At 36.3% G+C, this 22,411-nt stretch overlaps 2 protein-coding genes across 2 annotated transcripts in view; both read right to left on the bottom strand.

The window, feature by feature from the left end:
* Positions 1-22,411, bottom strand: part of LOC125406231 (UDP-glucuronosyltransferase 2B17-like) — a 245,283-nt gene that overhangs the window by 180,112 nt on the left and 42,760 nt on the right. The gene's annotated exons all lie outside the window — the stretch shown is intronic.
* On the bottom strand, positions 12-22,288 carry LOC125406232 (UDP-glucuronosyltransferase 2B17-like). The gene is made up of 6 exons (XM_085691684.2): positions 21,520-22,288; positions 13,047-13,195; positions 11,548-11,679; positions 5,520-5,607; positions 4,842-5,061; positions 12-469 (listed from the first exon to the last, which is right to left on the bottom strand). The coding sequence occupies exons 1-6, from the start codon at positions 22,241-22,243 to the stop codon at positions 316-318; spliced, it is 1,467 nt and encodes a 488-aa protein (XP_085547810.2). The 5' UTR covers positions 22,244-22,288; the 3' UTR covers positions 12-315.

Genomic DNA, 22,411 nt, shown 5'->3' with positions numbered 1-22,411 from the left:
TTACTGGGGTGTTCTTTATCATTTGCTCAGCTTTTTTTATTATGTCTTATATTTTGCGAGATTATAATATAATTTCATTATTTCTTCCTTCCCCTCTAATGAAGATATGCCTTTATAGAGTAATCAGTGAATGTTCAGAAGGCCGTTCATAAACTAGAATGATGCTGAAATGTAGTTCATGTACCTTCTCTACTCACTCTTCATTTTATTTCCCGTTGTTACAAACTTTTGATAAATGAATAAGAAGGATTTTATGAAAAGGAAAGCCATGGCTGCCACAGAAGCCAGCAGGAATCCAATCACATCCAGAGAGTTTTACTGGTACCAGGTGAGGTTGTGTGCAAGTGGCCTCAGGTGCTTGGCCCCTTTGTGCCGCATGACAAACTCAATCCAGAAGATGGCTCTGTCCAGGGGTTTCATGGGCTGGTCATGATGAATGGTTGACAACCACATAGCATTCTTTTTATAGCTGATAGAAGGAAAACAGACAGCAACTTACAGAAGAAATGATGAATACACATGTGTAAACTTTTGTGTAAACATTAAAATTAATCACACCATATAGAAGGAAAATATATTTTGTTTCATGTTCAGAGTCATGTCTGAGTTCCTTGAGCATGCAATATTAAGCACTGAAAAAGAAAAATGATAAAGATCAAATATTCCTAAAGTAGAGTTTAGAGACAGCTGAGTCTTAAATACAAAATAAATCAAAATGAGATATTACTTGAGTATATAAAGCCTCAGTAACACATAAGCAATTATTAGCAATTTTGTGTGCAAAATATGTACTAGTTTCAGGATGTATAAGTAGAAGTCAGAAAACTCTTGAATCCTCATGGTGGTGCATGTCTGTGTAAATTTGATAAAGATTAAAATGAGAATTTTATGATACATCTATCAATGATTAGTGGTTTTAATTACAAATGTGTCCTGGTTCTTATTAATTAGCTCTAATAGCTGCTTCTCAGTGCTTTTATTTTTTTCTAATTAAGGTCATCAAATATTTGATAAAATTAATAGGAAGAATAATTTTCAACTCTGTTACTGTATTGAATTTTTATTACTTTTATTATTCTTATTGTTAAGTATAATCACAATAAATTTCTGCTATTACTTATAAATATATGTGTGAGAGATTATGTGTTTAAGTGTGCAAACTGTGTGTGTATGTGTTTGTGTGTGTGTGTGTGTGTGTGTGTGTGTGTGTGTGTTTGTTATGAGAACTGCCAAAGTAAGAGTTACAGATGTCTGCATCCAACTGATGTAAGTGTTGGGAACAGAACTCTGATCTGCTGATGGGGCAGACCTTCCCTTATCCACAGCCTTAGATTTACTCTTATTGTTGATATTCGTTTTCTGTTAGCATTGTAATTTTAGAACTATGAGTTGTAAAAATTTCACACTGAAGATCAAATACAAAGTGTATTTGATTCTCATGCTGAAATAATTATTGATGAGCATATAAAGGAGAAGGCTTATAAAGACAAGTCATCAACTCTGATGTCAGTTTAATGCTGCAAAAGTAGCAATTGTAATAATGGTAACTTACTGTCTTTTTATTTACAAAGCAAAATGAGAGAATTATGAATTTATTCTCATTAAATAATCATCATTTCTTAATATGCAAGTTACATTTGTTTAAAATTTTATATGTGACTTATCTGATTAGGAAATGAGAAGTGGGGAAACTCCTTAGGGAACAGTGAGGATGGTTAATACAAAAGAAAGGCAGACAGTAACAGAGTACCTATAAATATATCAGAAAAGGCCATGAAAAATTTCACTATTAATAATGTATTAAATTCTCCCAAAACACATACAATTTTATGTATAAATATACATGTATGCTTTTAATGATCTTTTCCTCTTCTGTACTGATGGTGCTCAATCGAAGAGTCAAAGAGCACCTTACACAAAACTCAATACCAAATATGAGAAATCCTCTTTTTAAGAGATTGGTCAAGTCTGTCAAAGAAACTTCCTAAACATAGAGCCTATTGGTGGTGCTTACTCTCCAATGGTGGAAGGTAAGTTTTTATTGCTGAATGAGCATTCAATTCAAAAACAGAGTCCAGAGACCTCTCAGCTGGAACTGACTTGACATCCCCCACGTGTACACTAAATTTTGTGGTATAAAACAATAGAGAGGATTGAAAGATTTTAAAAGCCAGAGGGAAGTGCTGTGAAGTTGTTTCTTTGATAAACTACACTCATCTAAGTCTCAACAACGTAAGTACCTAAACAAGATCTGAATAATGATGACACCTATAGTCTTTTTAACAACATAGGTCCCTAACAAAATTAGAATAAACATGAAACCTATACTCATTCTCAAAATCATAGGTCCCTAACAAAATCTGAATAAATATCACATCTGTAGTCGTTCTCAAAAACATAGGACCCTAACAAAATCTGAATAAGTAGAACATCTATATTTGTTCTCAACAAATAAGTACCTAAGCAAGTACTTGATGTGAATCTTTTTGTGTGAACATCAAAAATAATTACATAGTATTATCACAGTATTCTGTGAATAAGATAGGTTAATAAAGAAGTGACTTTGGCCCAAGACACGACTGAACAGAGCTAGGCAGGTAAAACTAAGTTGAATTCTGGGAGAAAGAAGGTGGTGTCAGAGAGAAGCCATGAAGCCCCTGGAGGAGATAAATATCAGGCCTTTACTCATATTCCTAAATATTATTTATAAATTTGTCTTTATATTTAAAGATGGATATGGTATAGAGATTAGCATTTCTATGGATCTTGGTTTATTGATGCAAACTAAGGTCAATCTAATTATATAAATGTTTCTGCTCTTGATTAAGGTGTTGTGATTGTGTTGTTCAATTAATAATGTAATGTATAAGTAAGAAATATAGGTGATAGTCAACTATAATAGTCAAGCATGTAGTCATGTTAGGTTTTCTAGATATATAGAGAGATATTTCATTTAGGTATTCTTCAAATCTTTCAGAGACCCTCAGAAAATGATATTTAAATGTTTTAAGAAATTAGGACTTTTCATGACAATGAGACACCTCTGCACCTGGCAGCACAAGCTACTTCAAGAAGAAGATGGGCATCAAATGGGCTGCTTATGAAGTTTGTTAGTCAATTGGACAAGAAACTGCTCTTGCATGGCCACATAAACAGACATGCAGGACCTGCAGAGAAATGACTGCTGAACTTGCTAAAGATAAGATGAGTCTTTGGGGTTGCTGCTACATGAAAGAGTCTGCCAGACATTCTGCAGGACACAGAATAACGTTACTGGCAAACTGACAATATAGGCAGAAGTATCTTTAAGATTTCCTGCTTCATGAAATCCCATGGGTTAGATGGGCCTGTAGGCCAAAGATGCCCCAACAATACAGAAGAACCTTGCGTGACTATCAGGCAGCAAGATGTTCCTTCAATTCTACAGTGTCAGAAATTACTTACATTGAACTTCCTATTTACTTAGACAATGTCATATCCTTCTGGAGTCTTTGATGGAGATGAAGAATTTATAATTATAGTTTTCCTTTGTCATGATAAAACATAAAGTAGATATAAAAATTGTAACTATAATTGTAACTATAAACAGTAATTGAATTACTGTTTTATTGAATGTAATTTTACTATGTTAAAGCCTTTCTTTTTGATTAAACAGAAAAGGGAGACTGGTGGATGACAGGGTCACTTTGTTCTGTCCCAGCCACCCAGCTAGCTTACACTTCAAATAACCACACAGACACGTTTTCATCAAATTACTGCTTGACCCATTAGCTCTAATTTCTTACTGGCTAATTCTTGCATCTTAATTGAACCCATTTCTATTAATATGTGTGTTTCCATGAGACTGTGGCTTACTTGGAAGTTTCTAACCAGCATCCGTCTCAGGCAGGGGATCCATGACATCTGCCACTTTGCCCTTCTTCACAACATTCAGTTCTGTCTTCTCTGCCTACCTAAGATCTGCCCTATCAGGCCAAGAAGTTTCTTTGTTGATTAACCAATGAAAGCAACACATAAACAGAAGCACCTCCTACACCACTATAATTCATGCTTGATGACTGTATTATTAAATGTAATTTGACTATGTTAAAGCCTTCCTTTTTGTTTAAATAGAAAAGGGAAAATGGTGTTGGAGGTCCTTCTGTCTGTGTGTTGCTTTTATTGGTTAATGAATAAGAAACTGGCTTGACCTATAGCATGGGAGAAAGAAGGTGGAGTCAAAGAAATGCCATGGAGCTGACTGGAGACACATGTGCTGAAACTTTGCCTTTAAGTCACTGCCATGTTATGATATTCAGATTAACAGAAATGGATTAAATTAAGATGTATGAGTTAGCCAATAAAAAGCTAGAGATAATGTGCCAAACAGTGATTTAATTTATATAGTGTCCGTGTGATTATTTCAGGTCTAGGTGGCAAGGAACAAATAAATGGCTCTCCCCTTCAATATTTTATTTCACTTTACTTATTGGCTATTAAAGTTTTATACTATACTTTAAAGTCTGAAAAATTACACTACAAAAAGAATTGAAAATAAAAATTTTCCATAGCTGGTGGCATATGCCTGTTGGACAAGCTGTTTTGAGGATTAAGTAGAAGGATTACACATTGAAGAAAAGTATAGTTTACATAGAAAAGAAATATAAAGCACCACATGGAAATAAAAAGTAGTAACAAAAAATGAAAAATAAACGTATGACACTGAATCATATCCTAATTTTTCTCTGTATCTTTCATTATTTTTGCCTTCAGGATAATTCTTGCTCCTTTGGCCTTCAGTGAGAATCATAATTAATAATAAACAAATACCAACATATATACATTTCAAAAGGTATACTTACAAAGGATTATCTAAGACGGCCTCCAGTGCATTGAGCAAATCTGCCCTTTTTATTGTTCTGAAATCTAATGAAATACCTGCTCCTTTGGCTACTATGTAGGCAATGTTATCATGCTGCTCTCCAAACAAAGGAATGCCAATCATAGGGATTCCAAAATGGATCGCCTCATAAATTCCATTGGCTCCACCATGAGTTACAAAGGCTTTGGTTTTTGGATGACCTAGAATAAGATGAATCCAGATTGAGATTAATTAGCAGTCTTAGACATGAAATGAGAAATGTACACTATCAGGAACTGAAAGGGGATTTTCTACATGAAAATTAATTTTACTTAATTCAATGTATTAATTTAGTTCACCACACAACTTCTCTTTCCCCTCACTTTTCATCCCAAGAAAAACTATGTGAATCTTGGTGCAATGTTTTCTTTTTTCAGAGTGAGAAGAAACTAAATTTCCAGAGAGATATTTTGCAGAATTGCTTTGGACTTGAGAGTTGAACTATGAAATTCTAATTTACAGATGAACACATGGGGTACATGGTAGCTAAGAGAAAATGAGTATTAAAAGTGACCAACTGCACACCAGAACTTGTTATCTTAAATAAATAATACATTCACTAAGTGTAACATAAAGGATTTTGAAGTCAACTAGGATATGTTTGTTCTTAGAGTCTTACCTAGAAGGTCATTCTGGGGGAGCCATTTGTAAAGTCTGGTATTGGGTCCCAAGGTGTCTGGTGTTTTGCCCTCAAATCTCCATAGAACCTGTTAAAGATTAAATCATGTTTATTTCTGGAGCCAAATTTAGCATTAAACAGACTAAATAAATTATAATTAGAAATATATATAATATGTATATATGTATGTAACAGCATTCATAAAAATGATGCTATGAATTTGAAAGAGAGCAAGAAGAATGGATATGGGAGGGTTTGGAGGAATAAAGAAAACGGAGAAATGGTGTCAAAACAGAAATTATAAAAATAGATATTTTTATATTTAAATATAACATAGGTAAATACCTACCATAAAAATGGATGAGGATATCAGAAAGGTATTGAATATTGAGAAGGCTGAATATTGAGAAGGCTAGAGAGACTGAGAAGAAGGTTGTGCCAGCAAAGTCTGTGCTTACTTTTACATTCAGGCAGGCTGAACATAATCATCATTTTTCTAAGCAGAGATGCATGGACAATTGAGATAGCTAATGATGCATGAAAATATTTAATATACTCCCATGGTGATATAATTCAATCTCAGATGAGACTGACACATTATTAATAACTCATGATTATATGAACATGTTTTTACAGTTCTAATAGTCCACTTTTAACATTGTTATATTTTAAAGACTTTTGTGGGTTTACTTGTATTCACTTGTTCTATGTTATTTTCATTGAATTTCAAGCTTTTAGGCTTTGATTACTTATTCATGACAAATATTTCTGATCCACAATTCTCCTTGGTCTGAAGTTCTTTGAAACAATGCCATTGTGTTGACTAATAAAAATATGGAATCATTTGGCTCATCCAAAGAGTAATTTTGCATAGTACAGTTTTGGAACATGATCCAGGAATGGAGTCACATGAGCAGAATTCTGAGTGCTTGAGAGAACACTCTAAGAAAACAAATCAAGAGTCTTGTGACCTCGATTTCTTCAAAAGGCTAATTTTTTTTTGTTAAGTGTGTTTTACCCTCCCTCCAGGTATAACAGATAGAGTGGATCTATTTCTGGTTAACCACTACTGCTTGCTATTGTCATTCACATAAAGTTTAAACTGCCGTTTATGAGTTTCTGTTGCGGTTTGATAGAAAATGGCCCCCTCAGGGCGTGGCAATATCAGGAGGTGTGGTCTTGCTGGATTAAGTATGTCACTATGGGGTGGGCTCTGAGATCTCTTTGCCTCAAGTTTATATCAGTGTAACTTTCAGTCGACTTCACAATCAGAATTGCTAATTAAAATATTGAGTTATTGAAAATGTAAGGACTTGGAAGAGTTACAAGGAATTATGGAACCTATATCCCCATGTGGACAAGAATATAAACATGACTTGGGTTTTTCATAAGAGTCAAAATTAAATAAAATCTAGTGACACTGTGTGGTCTGTTTCTAAAGAAAAGATATGAGTTCTTTACAAGGTCTACAGAGAACAGTGGAGAATAGGCACATAGAGATCTCTCTTTCTGAAATTCTCCTCATTTTATGATTAAAAAATAATCTGGCAAATAGAGATGATTTAATCACTTATGAAATGTTATTGCCACCGTGTGTCCAATGGGATCTTTACAGTCTGGTTTATCTAGACACAGTTATTGTTAAAGATTGGTCTTTAATAGTTTTGCATTTGAAAGATTGCTTTTATACTATATATATTCATTCTGATAATAAGGTACATTTTCGTTTTTTTTCTGCCTTCATTTAATCGTAAGAAGCTTAACTCTGATATCTATAATCTATTACTTTCAAGGCATGACGTAATTCTCTATTATGTGTCTATTCTATGCAGGAAAGTTTTTAGAGCCTTGAGGGAGGCGAATCCTCAGGCTTATCTTTGTTAAATACAAACTGGGGAATTCCTTTTCCCTGCAAGATGTAACATGTTCAGGTCCAGCACCATGTTGACCTGCATGGTACCATACTTTTCTTCATGATGATAATGGTTAAATAAGCTACAACATTTAAGTGTATTTTTTATTACAGAAGCCATGATCACGTTGTCTCTTCATAACAATGAAAACCATAGCAAGACTCTATGGAAAAACTTTTTTTTTTGTCACACATGGCTATTCATACTGATCATATACAAATTCAACTCATGTGATTTTTGGTCATATGACCTTTCTAAACCCTCAGACTGTACATTGTCTGATTCTCTGATTAGAGTTAACTATTGCTATGATTATAACCCCAAGTTTCCAGGAGAAAGTGCTTTAGATGAAGAAATAACTGGCAGAGTTGACTGAATATTGGAAAGGCATATAAATAGCGGGAAGAGATCCCCATTCAATTTGGGTCACTTAGGCACTGATTTGAACTATTATACAATACTAAATGAAGATAAGGAGGTTATTAATCATGAGGAAGAAATGACTAATTCCTTGCATAAATATAAACTGACTGATAACATCTTAAAATTAGGAATGAAGGAAAATTTCCCAATGTAGGTAATATCATAGTAAATACAGGACCACTGTCATGACAACTATGTGGGTGATGGCTCCCTCAGCTCACTTTTTTGAGTCTCCTTTAAAAATGTTTTCTGTATTGCCTAAACGCACTCCTGAAGCATGGGGTAAGGAATCTGATAATCAACCTAATCTTGTATTCTTTCTACTTTTTGATGAAGATTTCAGCAAGCTTACGAAAAAACTTAAGATTACAACCTAGACAAGCTAGGGCATGAGAGAAAAAGGAATTAATTTACCAATTCCTCCCTGACCTTTGTGTTTTAGTGAAATTTCAACAAAAGAAAAGTGTTTAGCATGGGGTACACATGGATAAAATGAAGGATTTTAAGAAGGCTTGTGCTTTCTGTGGATCTACTACTCCATGTAGTTATGAATCATTTTGGTTGGAACAATAATGCACTATGGTTGCTGTATGATTTCCACATATTTGCTAAAATGGTTCTTAACTCTTTTAGATTTCTTCAGTGGCAAGTGTGGTTTGCAGAGAAAGCCCATAAAAAGTTATAGAACTAGGACTGCGGTAATTCTAAATGTCACATATGAAATAATGACAGAGAGTGGTAGATTGGTATCAATATATTATCAACTGCATAATATGCTTTTGACAACTTCTCCCACATTAGGGAAGTAGCAATGGCTTCCTGGATTTAGCTGATATGGAATTTGACTTCAGGCCTAGCAAAGTAGAATAAATACAAATAAATACAAAGTCCTTCTCTGCCTTATGGCTGATTTCATAGAGAAACTCAAAGATGCTATTGAAAATTTAGCAGAATGGGAACAAATTTGAGTGTTATTATTAAAACACTTAGCTTTTGATAATGTTGATAAAGATTGCCAAGGATTAATCATGCCTCAAAGAGAGATAGAAAATGTTCTGGATTTTTCGAAGTTAATTTACTTTAGAATGTAGGGATCTACAAACAAAGAGCAAAATTAGCTGATATAAAAATCTATACATTACAAAAATAGATGTTTGGAAAGTGGCCACTTGAAGAGGCAATGTAAAATGCCCTTACAATTGTATGTTCCTATTCAATGAGTTCCAGGCTTTACCCTATATGCAAGGAAGGAAAACATTGGGTTTAAAAATGTTGAAACAATTTTGATAAGGATGGGAAATTATTGCCTGCAAACAAAAACAATACCAGTTAACAGTAGGAAAATATGTTTAGGAGTCCCCTAAGAAATCCACAAAATTAGAGGCTTTTTATAGCAAAAATAACAACATTGATGCCAGACTTCAGATAATAATCAAATTAGTCTTTTGTTTCAAGAATTAATTCAAGGAAGTGCTGCTATTGCTAGTCCTCACCCTTAAACATTGCTGTTTCCTCTCTTCAATGTCCTTTAAGGTTACACACAGAATATTGGCGACTTATACTGCCTCAAAGAGTTGAATTTTTATTGGGTTTCAGTAGTTTATCCATGAATACAGTCATAGTTCATACAGAAATCAGTGATGAAGGTTTAACAGGGGAAACTGCAGTCACGAATACAGTGCCTAGTAATTGGTCGTTTAGCCAGAAGGAAAATTGCAGTTATTACCAATGTCTGTATAGCCTTTCACAAAGAAACACGCTTTGTGAGCAAGGACTCAGTACAAGTAAGACTATGTAGATTTAAGAACCTTACAAAAGGAAAATCATAAACCATCATTGGACTTAAAAGTAAATGGAAAAATGTTTACAGTATTACTTAGTTATGATGAGACTGAGGTTTCTATTATAACCATAGAATGATGGGCACCTGGATGGCTTGTTATGGGGGGAAATTCAACCCTAATAAAGTTGGAAACTACGAGTTCTAAAAGATTAAACAGAATGCTACAAAATTACAAGACATAAAGGAAATTCTCCAGCCATGTGTTACTCATATTCTGATTAATTTTGGTAAAGAGGCTTTCTAAAAGAGACTCATGCAGAGACCTATAATCTCACATCTAATGATATCCGTTCTCCACAATCAAAATTCTAATGAAAGTTTGGGTTGTCAAAACTGAAAAACACTAAGTAAACAGATGCAAGCGATTATGCGGCCTATATTTCCAAGTATAAGGGGACATAAGTATGACTTAATATTTCAGAGGAGTCATAAATTATATAAAAACCTAGTGACCCTGTCTAGACATCTCGATGTCCTGTTTCTAAGGAAAAGATACGGGATCTTCACAAGGTCGTCAGGGAACAGAGAAAAACAGGCACATGGATCCCCCTCCTTTTCCCTGGAATTCTCCTAGTTTTGTAATTAAAAAATAACCTGAAAAATGGAGATGGTTGATTGACTTATAAAACGGTAATGCCACCATGTGGACAATGGGAGCTTTATATCCTGGTTTACCTAAAACAGCTGTTGTTGGCTTTTAATAGTTTTGCATTTGTAAAAAATAGTTTTTAATATACATATTCATCCTCATAATAAAATACATTTTACCTTTTCTATTTTTTAATTCAACCATAAAGGATCTCATTTTGATATTAATGGATTGTATTAACCCAAGACATGACAAAATCCCCTATTATGTGTCAATACTGTGCAGCAAATGATTTAGAGCCTGTCAGGGAGGCCTTACCTTGGATGGATTTAGATTTGTTAGGTTCAAACTTTGAACAAATTGCTAAGGTGCTTATTTAGTATTGCAAAGTTGACCTGGCTGCCTTGTTTTCCTTTCATCCTTCAGTCCCTAACTGAGGTACTACCTGGCTAACATACCCTTAGTGGTAATGGAAGAATTATAATTATTTGATTTTAAATTACGAAGGCATTTGTATATTGTGTAGTGTCATAGACACAAGCTCCCTATTTCTTCCTTGTGTGTTAGGACTTTCTCTCTGACTGGTTAAGAGCAGAGAGGTGAGTTTCATCTTTTATGATGCAGACATCACTGTGAGGGAAGCATCTGTCTCTACCTTTCATGTGGATATTTCTCCAACAAATACTGGCAGGCCAATCAAAAAATATATATTTTTCTTATATTGCTTTTTCTGTCAATTATGCAAAAGTGTACTTTGATTGACAGTTGGTGAGACTGAACTCCTCTCCTTTAAAAGGCCCTCTCAACTGTACACTAAATAGGCCTATTCCAAAATTAGGATGCAGAATCATGAAGCATTTCAAACTTTTTAAATACCTGCTTACTGTTATTCTGATAGAAATACTAAATACAAATTAACTCACCCCTGAAAATTTAATGTATGCAGTGTCTTTAAGTAATCAACAAAGAGAACAAGTGACTCTGAAGAATTTGACTATGTCTACATACTCTTGATAGCAATGTCATCATCATGCCAGCATTTCAGAATGTGCCTACAGTGATCACAGTGTTTATATCCAAGTCACTCTCAGTCAAGAACACCTTCTGCAGTATTGAACCATCTGTTGTGGATATCTGTTTGGCTAAGGGAAATTAGAGCTTCTTTAAAACTTTACCTTTCACACAATCAATTCTATAATCAGACTTTTCAAGGATGTTTACAGACTTAATATAGAGTCAATATGGAATGCTTTCCCTCACCTTTTGTGGAATCTGGGCAAGAGCCCATGCGATTGCATTGGCTTTGTCTTCTGACATGTTGCTGACCATTGACCCAAGAGAAAACACCACGACACCATGCTCTCCAGAGGTCTGGACAAAGTCTTCCATTTCCTGTGAAGAGAATTTGCTTCATGACAAAATACAGTTGTAGAATAATCACTTATGAAACATTCATGAAAGAACTAGGAGAATAATAATTGAAGTGTTTATAAGAATATTTAGTATAGTGGTGTTAATACATACAAAAGACCAACATGGCAATATCGAAGATTTTGAACTTTGCAGTTATCCACACAAACTATACTCAAACATTGTCCGAGTGATATTCTAAATATTTTCCAATGGCAAAATTAAAACTCAGGAGAGTAAGCATATTCTATAACCATTTAAAAATTGTCACTTCATTTACAAAGTTTCTGCTTACAGAAATGTTTTTTTTTATTTTTTCCCTTGCTATATTCTTTTTCTCCTATAATGGGTGATTTAATATTATTTACTAGTGTTTGATAAAATAATATTTATGTTATATTATGTACACTGTGGTTATTTTCATAAAATTCCTACTATGATTAATAAAATATTTTGAATCTTTGTGAAACAAGAATAACTGCATGATAAACATATACTATATAATAATTTTCTGATATTGTGTATGAATAGAGTATTTTCAAAGCTAGTATCCAAAATTTACTGGTTGGAGAGAAACAAGTCTGTCTGTTTGTTCAGATATCAAACAATTACTTAGGATATATGTTAATAATAACTTTTGGTGATGAGCAGTTTTTGATTGATGAGTTTAACTGACTTAACTTCTCTGTCTTTTCTCATGTGTTATTATGTGAGTTGACTTGTTTGTGCATATATGTTTTTGTATGTGTGTGTGTTTACGTATAAGTGTATGTGTGCTTATGTGTCTCTGCCCCTGTGTGTGCTTATATGTGTGGGTATGTATGTGTGTGTGTCAGAGTTGCTGGGGAGATTTCTTGGTTTTGTTTAGCACATAGATGTCAAAAGTTAAACTCTGATGTCTTCCTCTACTAATCTTCAATATAGGGTTTGAGACTGTGTCACACTGAACACAAATCCTAACATTTTTTTAACAGATTAGTGGCCAGCAAGCTCCCAGTATCAACCTGTTTCTGCAACCTTAGTGCTAATGTCATTGCACTGTCCTGGGACACCCAACTTTTTACCTGGGTGTTGTGATTCAAACATATATCCTCATAATTGTTAGGAAAGGAATTTACCCAACTGCTAACCACCTAAGTACCTTAACTGACCCAATTTAATTCACTGATAGGAATATTTCCCAGGTCTATCACATTCTTTCCTGAGTTTATTTACCTCCTACTTAGCAGAATGCTTAAGTCACCTTCCTATATATCTCTATCCCTGTGAGAAAAATCTAATGAAAACTGTAGAATCATGTTTACCAGAAAGGACACCAAATAAGAAGGAGATCTAAAGAATGTATTTACCTTCGGCAAGTGTTTAGCAGGTTTGCAGTGGAGACCTCCTACATAGTCAACATTTGGTAAGGTTGGGCGAGGAAACTCCAAATCCCAGTAGGATCTAATGAGCCACATTTCTGCTTTACCTATTGTCTCAGTTAAGGTAGTGGGCCTTCCTAGAAGGAGAAATGAGCAAGTGAGAAGGAGAAAAGTTGAATGATTGTCATTTGAATATAAAATATATGTTCTTAAATAATGCAAGAATATATGCTTGATCAGGAACGTGTTCATTTAAAAAACAGTGTTTATTGATATGTATCAAAATTTGCAGTGTAATGATTTGTTGCTCACATAATATACATAAACATCAGTTTAGGCTTTTTTTGAAAGCAAACTGTAAAAATTAACTAATGATTCTACATTAACTTGAAACAGTTACTGTAATACCTCCTAAACCACTATTTAAAGAGCACACATTTTACTTTTCTCTACACCTTTAAAAGGAACGGTGCAAATATAAACACACATTCCAGGTCCAATAGTCCATGGCCAGACTTCTCCAGGGTCCTTGTAGTTTGTAGCCATTCCTTCTTCTTTGCTTTGCTAAAGGAGCTGTAAAGTTTGTGAATTGCTGAATTTCTTGGATAGTGCTTCTACCTTTGTTTCATATTAAGAAATTTAATGGTGCTTATCTTACAAAAACAATCACAATATTTTCAGAAATTATGAGAATAGTAATTTTGGCCAGTCTAACTTATGAAATGTTTTTAAGAGGAAAAAAAAGGACATCAAAAAATACAGACTTGTATGTGTGTATTCATGTTTCCATAGTGTTTAAAAAATGGATGTTAGGAAAGTATACAATAAAAATATGATGTTGGTACAAACCCCAGTACCACTTTTAAGTCTGTGAACTAACATAGTATCTTTAAGAGTAAAGGAATTCTTTAGGAAATACAGGGAAATATTTTATAATTTATACGTTTTATTTATATATATGTGTGCTTCATTAAATATACACTAAGTTTATTCAGGAATCGGCAGATACCATAAAAGTGTAACAGATCCCATGAAGCAGAAATTACAGGCAATTTTAAGACAGTGGACCTGAGTGTGTGCTAGGAACAGAACTTCAGGTACTCAAAATGAACAGAAATATACTCTTAATCTTTTGGTTACATCTTTTAGACCTTACAGTTTAGTTTTAAATAAAGACAGTTTCTTATTCAGGAGAAAATAATTTCTTCAATATTATATACATATTGAAAGTGTAAAATATTTCATTCCTTAATATACATTAGTTATGATTTGGTTAACTAGATAGTGATTTATTAAAATAGATTAAAAATTACAGCAAAATGAGTAAAATACCACTTAAGAAAAGTCTACTTGACAGCTTCCATCCAGAGGGCCATCGAGGGGTGAGTTTACTTCGGGCCCGCGGAAGGGGCCCGGTGAGGAAGAACTCAGACTTTCTCTGACCCCTTAGACTCCCAGGTCACCCTGCTCTGCTGGCCCCACCCTGCTAGCGCCCCTGCCAGACATCCCAACTTCCATCCAGAGGGCCATTGGAGGGGTGAGTTTGCTTCAGGCCTCCGGCAGGGGCCCGGTGAGGAGAAGCTCAGACTTTCCCCGACCCCTTAGACTCCCAGGTCAGCCTGCACTGCTTACTCCACCCTGCTAGCGCCCCCGCCAGCCATCCCAGCTTCCATCCAGAGGGTCATCGGAGGGTGCCTCCGCCAGCCATCCCAGCCTCCAGCCAGTGGGCCATTGGAGGGATGAGTTTGCTTAAGGCCCGAGAAGGAGCTTGGACTTTCCCCGACCCCATAGACTCCCAGGTCAACCTGCAGTTCTATCCTGCTATAGTGCTGGTTCTATCCTGCTAAGCTCTCCCGCCTGCCACCCCAGCTTCCATCCAGGTACAAATTTCTATATTTCTCCCTTCCCACTGGGGCCATAAAATTTCCCCAGCTCAGCTGCCTTGCACATTGGGCCTGCTCTGTAGGTGCATCCCGGAAAGAGGGAGTGACTGTGCTTCAATAGCCTACCTGAGGAAAGGTAGGCATTCTATCAGTGAACTCCCTGCCCAACAAGGGAACCTGACCTGCTACCAGAAGTTCCAATAGAGAGCATTTGAAAGAAGAGATGGGCAGACGCCAAGGCAAGACCTCCTCCAACAATTTGAAAAACAACATGAAAACACCAGATCTTCACGACCCTATAACAGAAGGATTTGAACACTCTAACCCAGATGAAGTGGAAAAAAGTGCCATTATGAAAGCAATAGAGTCCCTTAAACAGGATATGAATAACTCCCTTAAAGAATTGGACGAGAAGTATAACAAAAAGTTTGAAGAAATGAGTATAGAAATGGATGAGAAATATAACAAAAGATTGAAGAAATAAGTAAATCCGTGAATGATACCCTGAGAAACCAAGAAAAAACAATCAAACAAGTAAAGGAAACAGTCCAAGAATTGAAAACTGAAATGGAGGCAATGAAGAAAACACAAAACGAGAACCGGCTGGATATGGAAAACCTAGGTAAACGAACGGAGACTACAGAATCAAGCATAACCAATAGAATAGAAGAGATAGAAGAACGAATCTCAGATTCTGAAGATACCGTAGAGAAAATAAATGCTCTGGTCAAAGAAAACGACAAATCCAACAAATTCTCTTCACAAAACATTCAGGAAATCTGGGACACAATAAAAAAACCAAATCTAAGAATAATAGGGATTGAAGAAGGAGAACTGTAGATCAAAGGCCCAGAATATATATTTAACAAAATTATAGAAGAAAACTTTCCCAACCTAAAGAACGATATTCCTATGAAGGTTCAAGAAGCATACAGAACGCCGAATAGACTGGATCAAAAAAAAAGTCCCCTAACCATATAATAATCAAAACACAAAACATTCAGATTAAAGAAAGAATATTAAGAGCTGCAAAGGAAAAAGGTCAAGTGACTTATAAAGGTAAACCTATCAGGCTTACACCAGACTTCTCTATGGAAACCATGAAAGCCAGAAGATCCTAGATAGAGGTACTGCAAAAACTAAGAGACCATGGATGCAAACCCAGACTACTATACCCAGCCAAGCTATCGTTCACTATCAACGGAGAAAACAAAATATTCCAGGATAAAAATAAATTTAAACAATTCGTAGCCACAAATCCATCCCTACAGAAAGTAATAGAAGGAAAATCGCAACCCAAGGAATCCAACATTGCCATCACTGCCTACAATAACCCAGACATCTAGTGACCCTTCACAACCACAACTGAAAGAAGAGAAACACACAAACTCTACTACACACACACACACACACAAAAATAATAAATGGAATCAACAACCACTGGTCATTAATATCACTTAATATTAATGGACTCGACTCACCTATAAAAAGGCACAGACTTAGAGACTGGATAAGAAAACAGGATCCAAAATTCTGCTGTTTACAAGAAACACACCTCAACCACAGAGATAGACATCTACTCAGAGTAAAGGGTTGGGAAAAGGTTTTCCAAGCAAACGGACCTAAGAAACAAGCTGGTGTGGCCATTCTAATATCTAACAAAATTGACTTCAAACTAAAATCAATCAGAAGAGATGGAGATGGACATTTTATACTCATAACAGGAACAATTAATCAGGAGAAAGTCTCAATCCTGATTATCTACACCCCTAATATAAAAGCACCCACTTATATAAAAGAAAAATTTTTAGAACTCAAGGCAGTCATCAAACCACACACACTAATAGTAGGAGACTTCAACACACCTCCCCCACCAATGGACAGATCAATCAAACAGAAACTCAACAGAGAAATAAGAGAATTGCTAGAGGTAATGAATCAAATGGACTTAACAGATATCTATAGAACATTCCACCCAAAAAGGAAAGAATATACCTTCTTCTCTGCAGCTCATGGAACCTTCTCGAAAACTGACCACATACTCGGTAACAAAGCAAACTCCCACAGATACAAAAAAAATATTAGCAATCACCTGTGTCTTGTCGGATCACCATGGAATAAAGTTAGAATTCAATAACAATTCGAATTCCAGAAAGCCTACAAATGCGTGGAAGTTGAACAGTCAACTACTGAATCATCCTTGGGTCAAGGAAGAAATAAAGAAAGAAATTAAAGTCTTCCTTGAATTTAATGAAAATAAAGACACAACATACTCAAACCTATGTGACACAATGAAAACAGTTCTAAGAGGAAAGTTCATAGCACTAAGTGCCCAATTAAAGAAAATGGAGAAAGCATATATTGGAGACTTAACAGCACACCTAAAGCTTTGGAAAAAAAAGAAGCAGACTCTCCCAGGAGGAGTAGAAGATTGGAAATAATCAAACTGAGGGCTGGAATCAACAAAATAGAAACACAGAAAACAATCCAAAAAATCAACGAAACAAAAAGTTGGTTCTTGGAGAAAATCAACAAGATTAACAAACCCCTAGCCAAACTAATCAAACAACAGAGAGAGAACACTCAAATTAATAAGATCAGAAATGAAAAGGGGGACATAACAACAGACACAGTGGAAATTCAGAGAATCATTAGATCTTACTACGAGAGTTTATATGCCACAAAGTTGGAAATGTACAAGAAATGGATTGGTTTTTAGATAAATACCATTTACCAAAGTTAAATCAAGAGCAATTGAACAATCTAAATAGACCTGTTAGTCGCGAAGAATTAGAAGCTCTTTTCATAAACCTCCCCACCAAAAAAAAAAACCCAGGTACAGATGGTTTCAATGCAGAATTCAACCAGAACTTCCAGGAAGAGCTAATACCTATACTCCTTAATGTATTTCACAATATAGAAACAGAAGAATCATTGCCAAACTCTTTTTATGAAGCAACAGTTACCCTGATACCAAAACCACACAAAGACACAACCAAGAAAGAGAATTACAGACCAATCTCACTGATGAACATTGACGCTAAAATACTCATTAAAAAAATGGCAAACCGAATCCAAGAATACATTAGAAAAATTATCCATTATGATCAAGTGGGCTTCACCCCAGAGATGCAGAGCTGGTTCAACATACGCAAATCTATCAATGTAATCCATCATATAAATAAACTGAAAGAAAAGAACTATATGATCATTTCATTGGATGCTGAAAAAGCATTTGACAAAATTCAACACCCCTTTATAATAAAGGTGTTGGAGAGATTGGGTATACGATGATCATACCTAAATATAATAAAAGCAATATATAGTAAGCCGACAACTAACATCAAATTGAACGGAAAGAATCTCAAAGCCATTCCACTAAAATCAGGAACACGACAAGGCTGTCCACTCTCTCCATACCTCTTCAATATAGTGCTTGAAGTCCTAGCAATAGCAATAAGACAACATAACGGGATCAAGGGGATTCGAATTGGAAAGGATGAAGTTAAACTTTCGTTATTTGCAGACAATATGATAGTGTACATAAGCGACCCCAAAAACTCTACCAAAGAACTCCTACAGCTGATAAACACCTTTAGTAATGTGGCAGGATACAAGATCAACTCCAAAAAATCGGTTGCCCTCCTATACACAAAGGATAAAGAAGCAGAGAGGGAAATCAGAAAAACATCACCTTTCATGATAGCCACAAATAGCATAAAATATATTGGGGTAACTCTAACCAAGGAAGTGAAAGACTTATTTGACAAGAACTTTAAGTCCTTGAAGAAAGAAATTGAGGAGGATACCAGAAAATGCAAAGATCTCTCCTGTTCTTGGATTGGGAGAATCAACATAGTAAAAATGGCAATTTTACCAAAACCAATCTATAGATTCAATGCAATTCCCATCAAAATTCCATCAAACTTCTTCACAGATCTTGAGAGAACAATAATCAAGTTTATATGGAAAAACAAAAAACCCAGGATAGCCAAAACAATCTTATATAATAAAGGAACTTCTGGAGGCATTACAATCCCTGACTTCAAACTCTATTACAGCTCTAATACAGAGCAGCAGTATTGAAAACAGCTTGGTCTTGGCATAACAACAGAGAAGTCGACCTATGGAATCGAATAGAAGACCCGGGTATTAACCCACAAACATATGAACACCTGATATTTGACAAGGGAGCTAAAGGCATACAATGGAAGAAGGAAAGCATCTTTAACAAATGGTGCTGGCATAACTGGATGTCAACCTGTAGAAGAATGAAAATAGATCCATATCTATCACCATGCACAAAACTCAAGTCCAAATGGATTAAAGACCTCAACATTAATCTGACCACTTTGAACCTGATAGAAGAGAAAGTGGGAAGTAGTCTACAAGATATAGGCACAGGAGACCAGTTCCTAAGCAGAACCCCAGGAGCTCAGACAATAAGAGAAGCAATGAATAAATGGGACCTCCTGAAACTGAGAAGCTTCTGTAAAGCAAAGGACACTGTCAGTAAGACCAAAAGGCTACCTTCTGACTGGGAGAAGATCTTCACAAATCCCTCATCAGACAAAGGTCTGATCTCCAAAATATACAAAGAACTCAAGAAACTAGACACTAAAACTCTAATTAACCCAATTAAAAAATGGGGTACTGAACTGAACAGAGAATTCACAACAGATGAACTCCGAATGGCCAAAAGGCACTTAAGGTCATGCTCAACCTCCTTAGCGATCAGGGAATTGCAAATCAAAAAAACTTTGAGATATCATCTTACACCTGTCAGAATAGCCAAACTCAAGAACACCAATGATAGCCTATGTTGGAGAGAATGTGGAATGAGGGGAACGCTTATCCATTGTTGGTGGGAATGCAAACTTGTGCAGCCACTGTGGAAATCAGTGTGGCGGTTTCTCAGGAAACTGGGAGTCAACCTCCCTCAGGACCCAGCAATTCCACTCTTGGGAATATACCCAAGAGATGCCCTAACATACAATAAAAGCATTTGTTCAACAATGTTCATAGCAGCACTATTTGTAATAGCCAGAGCATGGAAACAACCTAGGTGCCCCTGAATAGAAGAATGGTTAATAAAGGTGTGGAACATATACACATTAGAGTTCTACTCAGCGGTAAAAAAGAATGACATCTTGAATTTTGCATGCAAATGGATGGAAATAGAAAACACCTTACTGAGTGAGGTAAGCCAGACCCAAAAAGAGGCATATGGTATGTATTCACTCATATGTGTATTCTAACCATAATTAAAGGTCTTTAAGCCTATTATTCGTGATCCTAGAGAAGCTAAATAAGGTGAACCTGATGAAAATCATGTAGCTATCTGCCTGGAGATTGGAAATAGACAAGAGTCCCAAGTATCCTCGGGTGCATGGGGGGGGGGGGATGGTTGTTGGAAGGGGAGAAGGTTAGAGAGAAGGGAGTAGGGGAGGAATGGGGAAAGCTAGGTGGACTGGGATGGGGGGAGGAAGGAAGGATGGATATGAGATCAGGGAAGAATATATTTCAACATAGGGAGTCATCTTAGGATTTACAGGAGACTTGATTATAAATGGGATCACAGGTCCAAGGAAATCCCCAGATTGTTCTCTAGACAGAAGAGAGGGTGCCTGAAACGGCCTAGGCCCATAACCATACTGATGAAGGTTTTGCTTATCACCATAGAACCTTCATCTGGCGATGGATGGAGATAGAGACAGAGACCCACATCGTAAAACTGGACTTAACTCCCTAGGTCCAAACAAGAAGCAGAAGAAAAGAGAACGTGAGCAAAGACGGCAAGATCAGAGAGAACCTTCATCCCACGTTGAACGGCGATACAGATGGAGACCCACATTGGAGCACCGGACTGAGCCCCCCAACGTCCAAATGAGGAGCAGAAGGAGGAAGAAAATGAAAAAGGAAATAAGGACTGCGAGGGATGTGATCACCCACTGATACAAGGGGACGGATCTAATGAGAGTTTACCAAGGCCAGTTGGACTGGGACTGAACGAGGACGCAATCCAACCAGATTCTCTGAATGTGGCCGGATTCTCTGAATGTGGCTGGCCAGAGTCTTTCTGAAAAGCCATTGACAATGGCACTGGGACTTGTTTCCTCTTCATATACTGGATTTTGCGGATCCAGTCCATCTGGACACTCACCTTCCTGGACCTGGAGGGAGGCAGGAGGAACTTGAACTTCCCACTGGGCAGGAAACCCTGACTGCTCTTGGGGATGGAGAGGGAGGAAGTGAGGGAGTGGGGGGGAGTGGGAGTGTGGTGGGAGGAGGGGCGGAAATGTAAACTTTTATAATTTAATAAAATTACAAAAAAAAAGAAAACTCTACTTGCTTCTCTTTGCAGCTCTGTATCTCAGCAGAATGTCCTTTATCAGGTCTTATACCTGCTTCTCTTTGATCAATAATATGAGCCTTTACAGTGAGTGTGGTAGCTAACATCATATTACATTTGATCACCTATAAAAGGCAACTTCATTTTGCACTTCATGGACTAGAGTATAGATTTAAATACTTGGGAATTTTAGGTCACTGAGCTACTGAGGAGAGACATAACTTACCCAATGTTTCACTGTAAAACTGATTCCATTTCTTCTCATTAAATGTCTCGAACCAAAAGTCAAAATACACCATACACATCATATTTTTTACCCTCTCCATGAAAGTCATTTGACCACCTAGTCCTGACATAATTACAGGTACATAAGAGGGAGGCACTAGAAATCTTCCACTGTACTTTTCCATTGTATAGCCAGGAGTGAAGCGAAGACTGTAGAGAAAAGGGATCTGGAGAAGTTCAGCTATCAGCTCCCCACAGGGAGCTATGGGATCTGAGACAAGGACATCAAACTTGGATCTCTGTAGTTTTGTCATAAGTTCTTTGTTTGAAACTGTGTCTTTGCAAATCTTTAGATAGTTATTAGAATATTCCTCAAACAGGTTTTGTAGCAAAGGAGAGAAGGATAAACACATATCTCTTGGTACTTCATTAGTCCATACATCCACAGCCTTTGTAAAAACCTTGTCCATATCATCTTTACTGACAGACGTAGGAAAACTCTCAAATTTCAGACCAGGTGACTTTTGGGGATCAAGGAAGATAGAAGCTGAAGGTCTCAGAACTGTCACTTCATGTCCCCTCTGTACAAGTTCATCCAGTATTGTCTTTAGATTCATCCAGTGACTGTATTCCATTGGCCATACCAACACCTTCCCACAGTTCCCAGATTTTAAGTAACAACCCATTTGCAGGAGCAGCAGAACAGACATCCATTTCACAGGCATCCTGAGACATCAAGTCTTCTATTCACAGTGTGTCCCCTGTGTCATCGCTTATCCTTATATCTAAGGAGAAAAAGCCTTGAGTTAAAATATAACTGGAGTTGATCAAGACAAATGCACTAAATTACCACATTGAACTTCTGATCTAATGGAGATAGTATAAGCAAATAT

This window comes from Myodes glareolus, chromosome 8, assembly GCF_982192425.1.
Source record: "Myodes glareolus chromosome 8, mMyoGla1.1, whole genome shotgun sequence".
In the NCBI taxonomy this organism is placed as follows: domain Eukaryota; kingdom Metazoa; phylum Chordata; class Mammalia; order Rodentia; family Cricetidae; genus Myodes; species Myodes glareolus.
The sequence above is the reverse complement of the archived record's forward strand: the minus strand, read 5'-3'. Positions and strand labels throughout refer to the sequence as shown.

Excerpts from the sequence above, each read along its gene's own strand:
- LOC125406232 (XM_085691684.2), bottom strand. The coding sequence starts at position 22,243 with ATGCCTGTGAAATGGATGTCTGTTCTGCTGCTCCTGCAAATGGGTTGT. Across the intron at positions 13,196-21,519 it reads GTTTTACAGTGAAACATTGG|GAAGGCCCACTACCTTAACT; the intron begins GTAAGTTATGTC and ends TTCTCCTTCTAG. Across the intron at positions 5,062-5,519 it reads CCCCCAGAATGACCTTCTAG|GTCATCCAAAAACCAAAGCC; the intron begins GTAAGACTCTAA and ends ATCTTATTCTAG.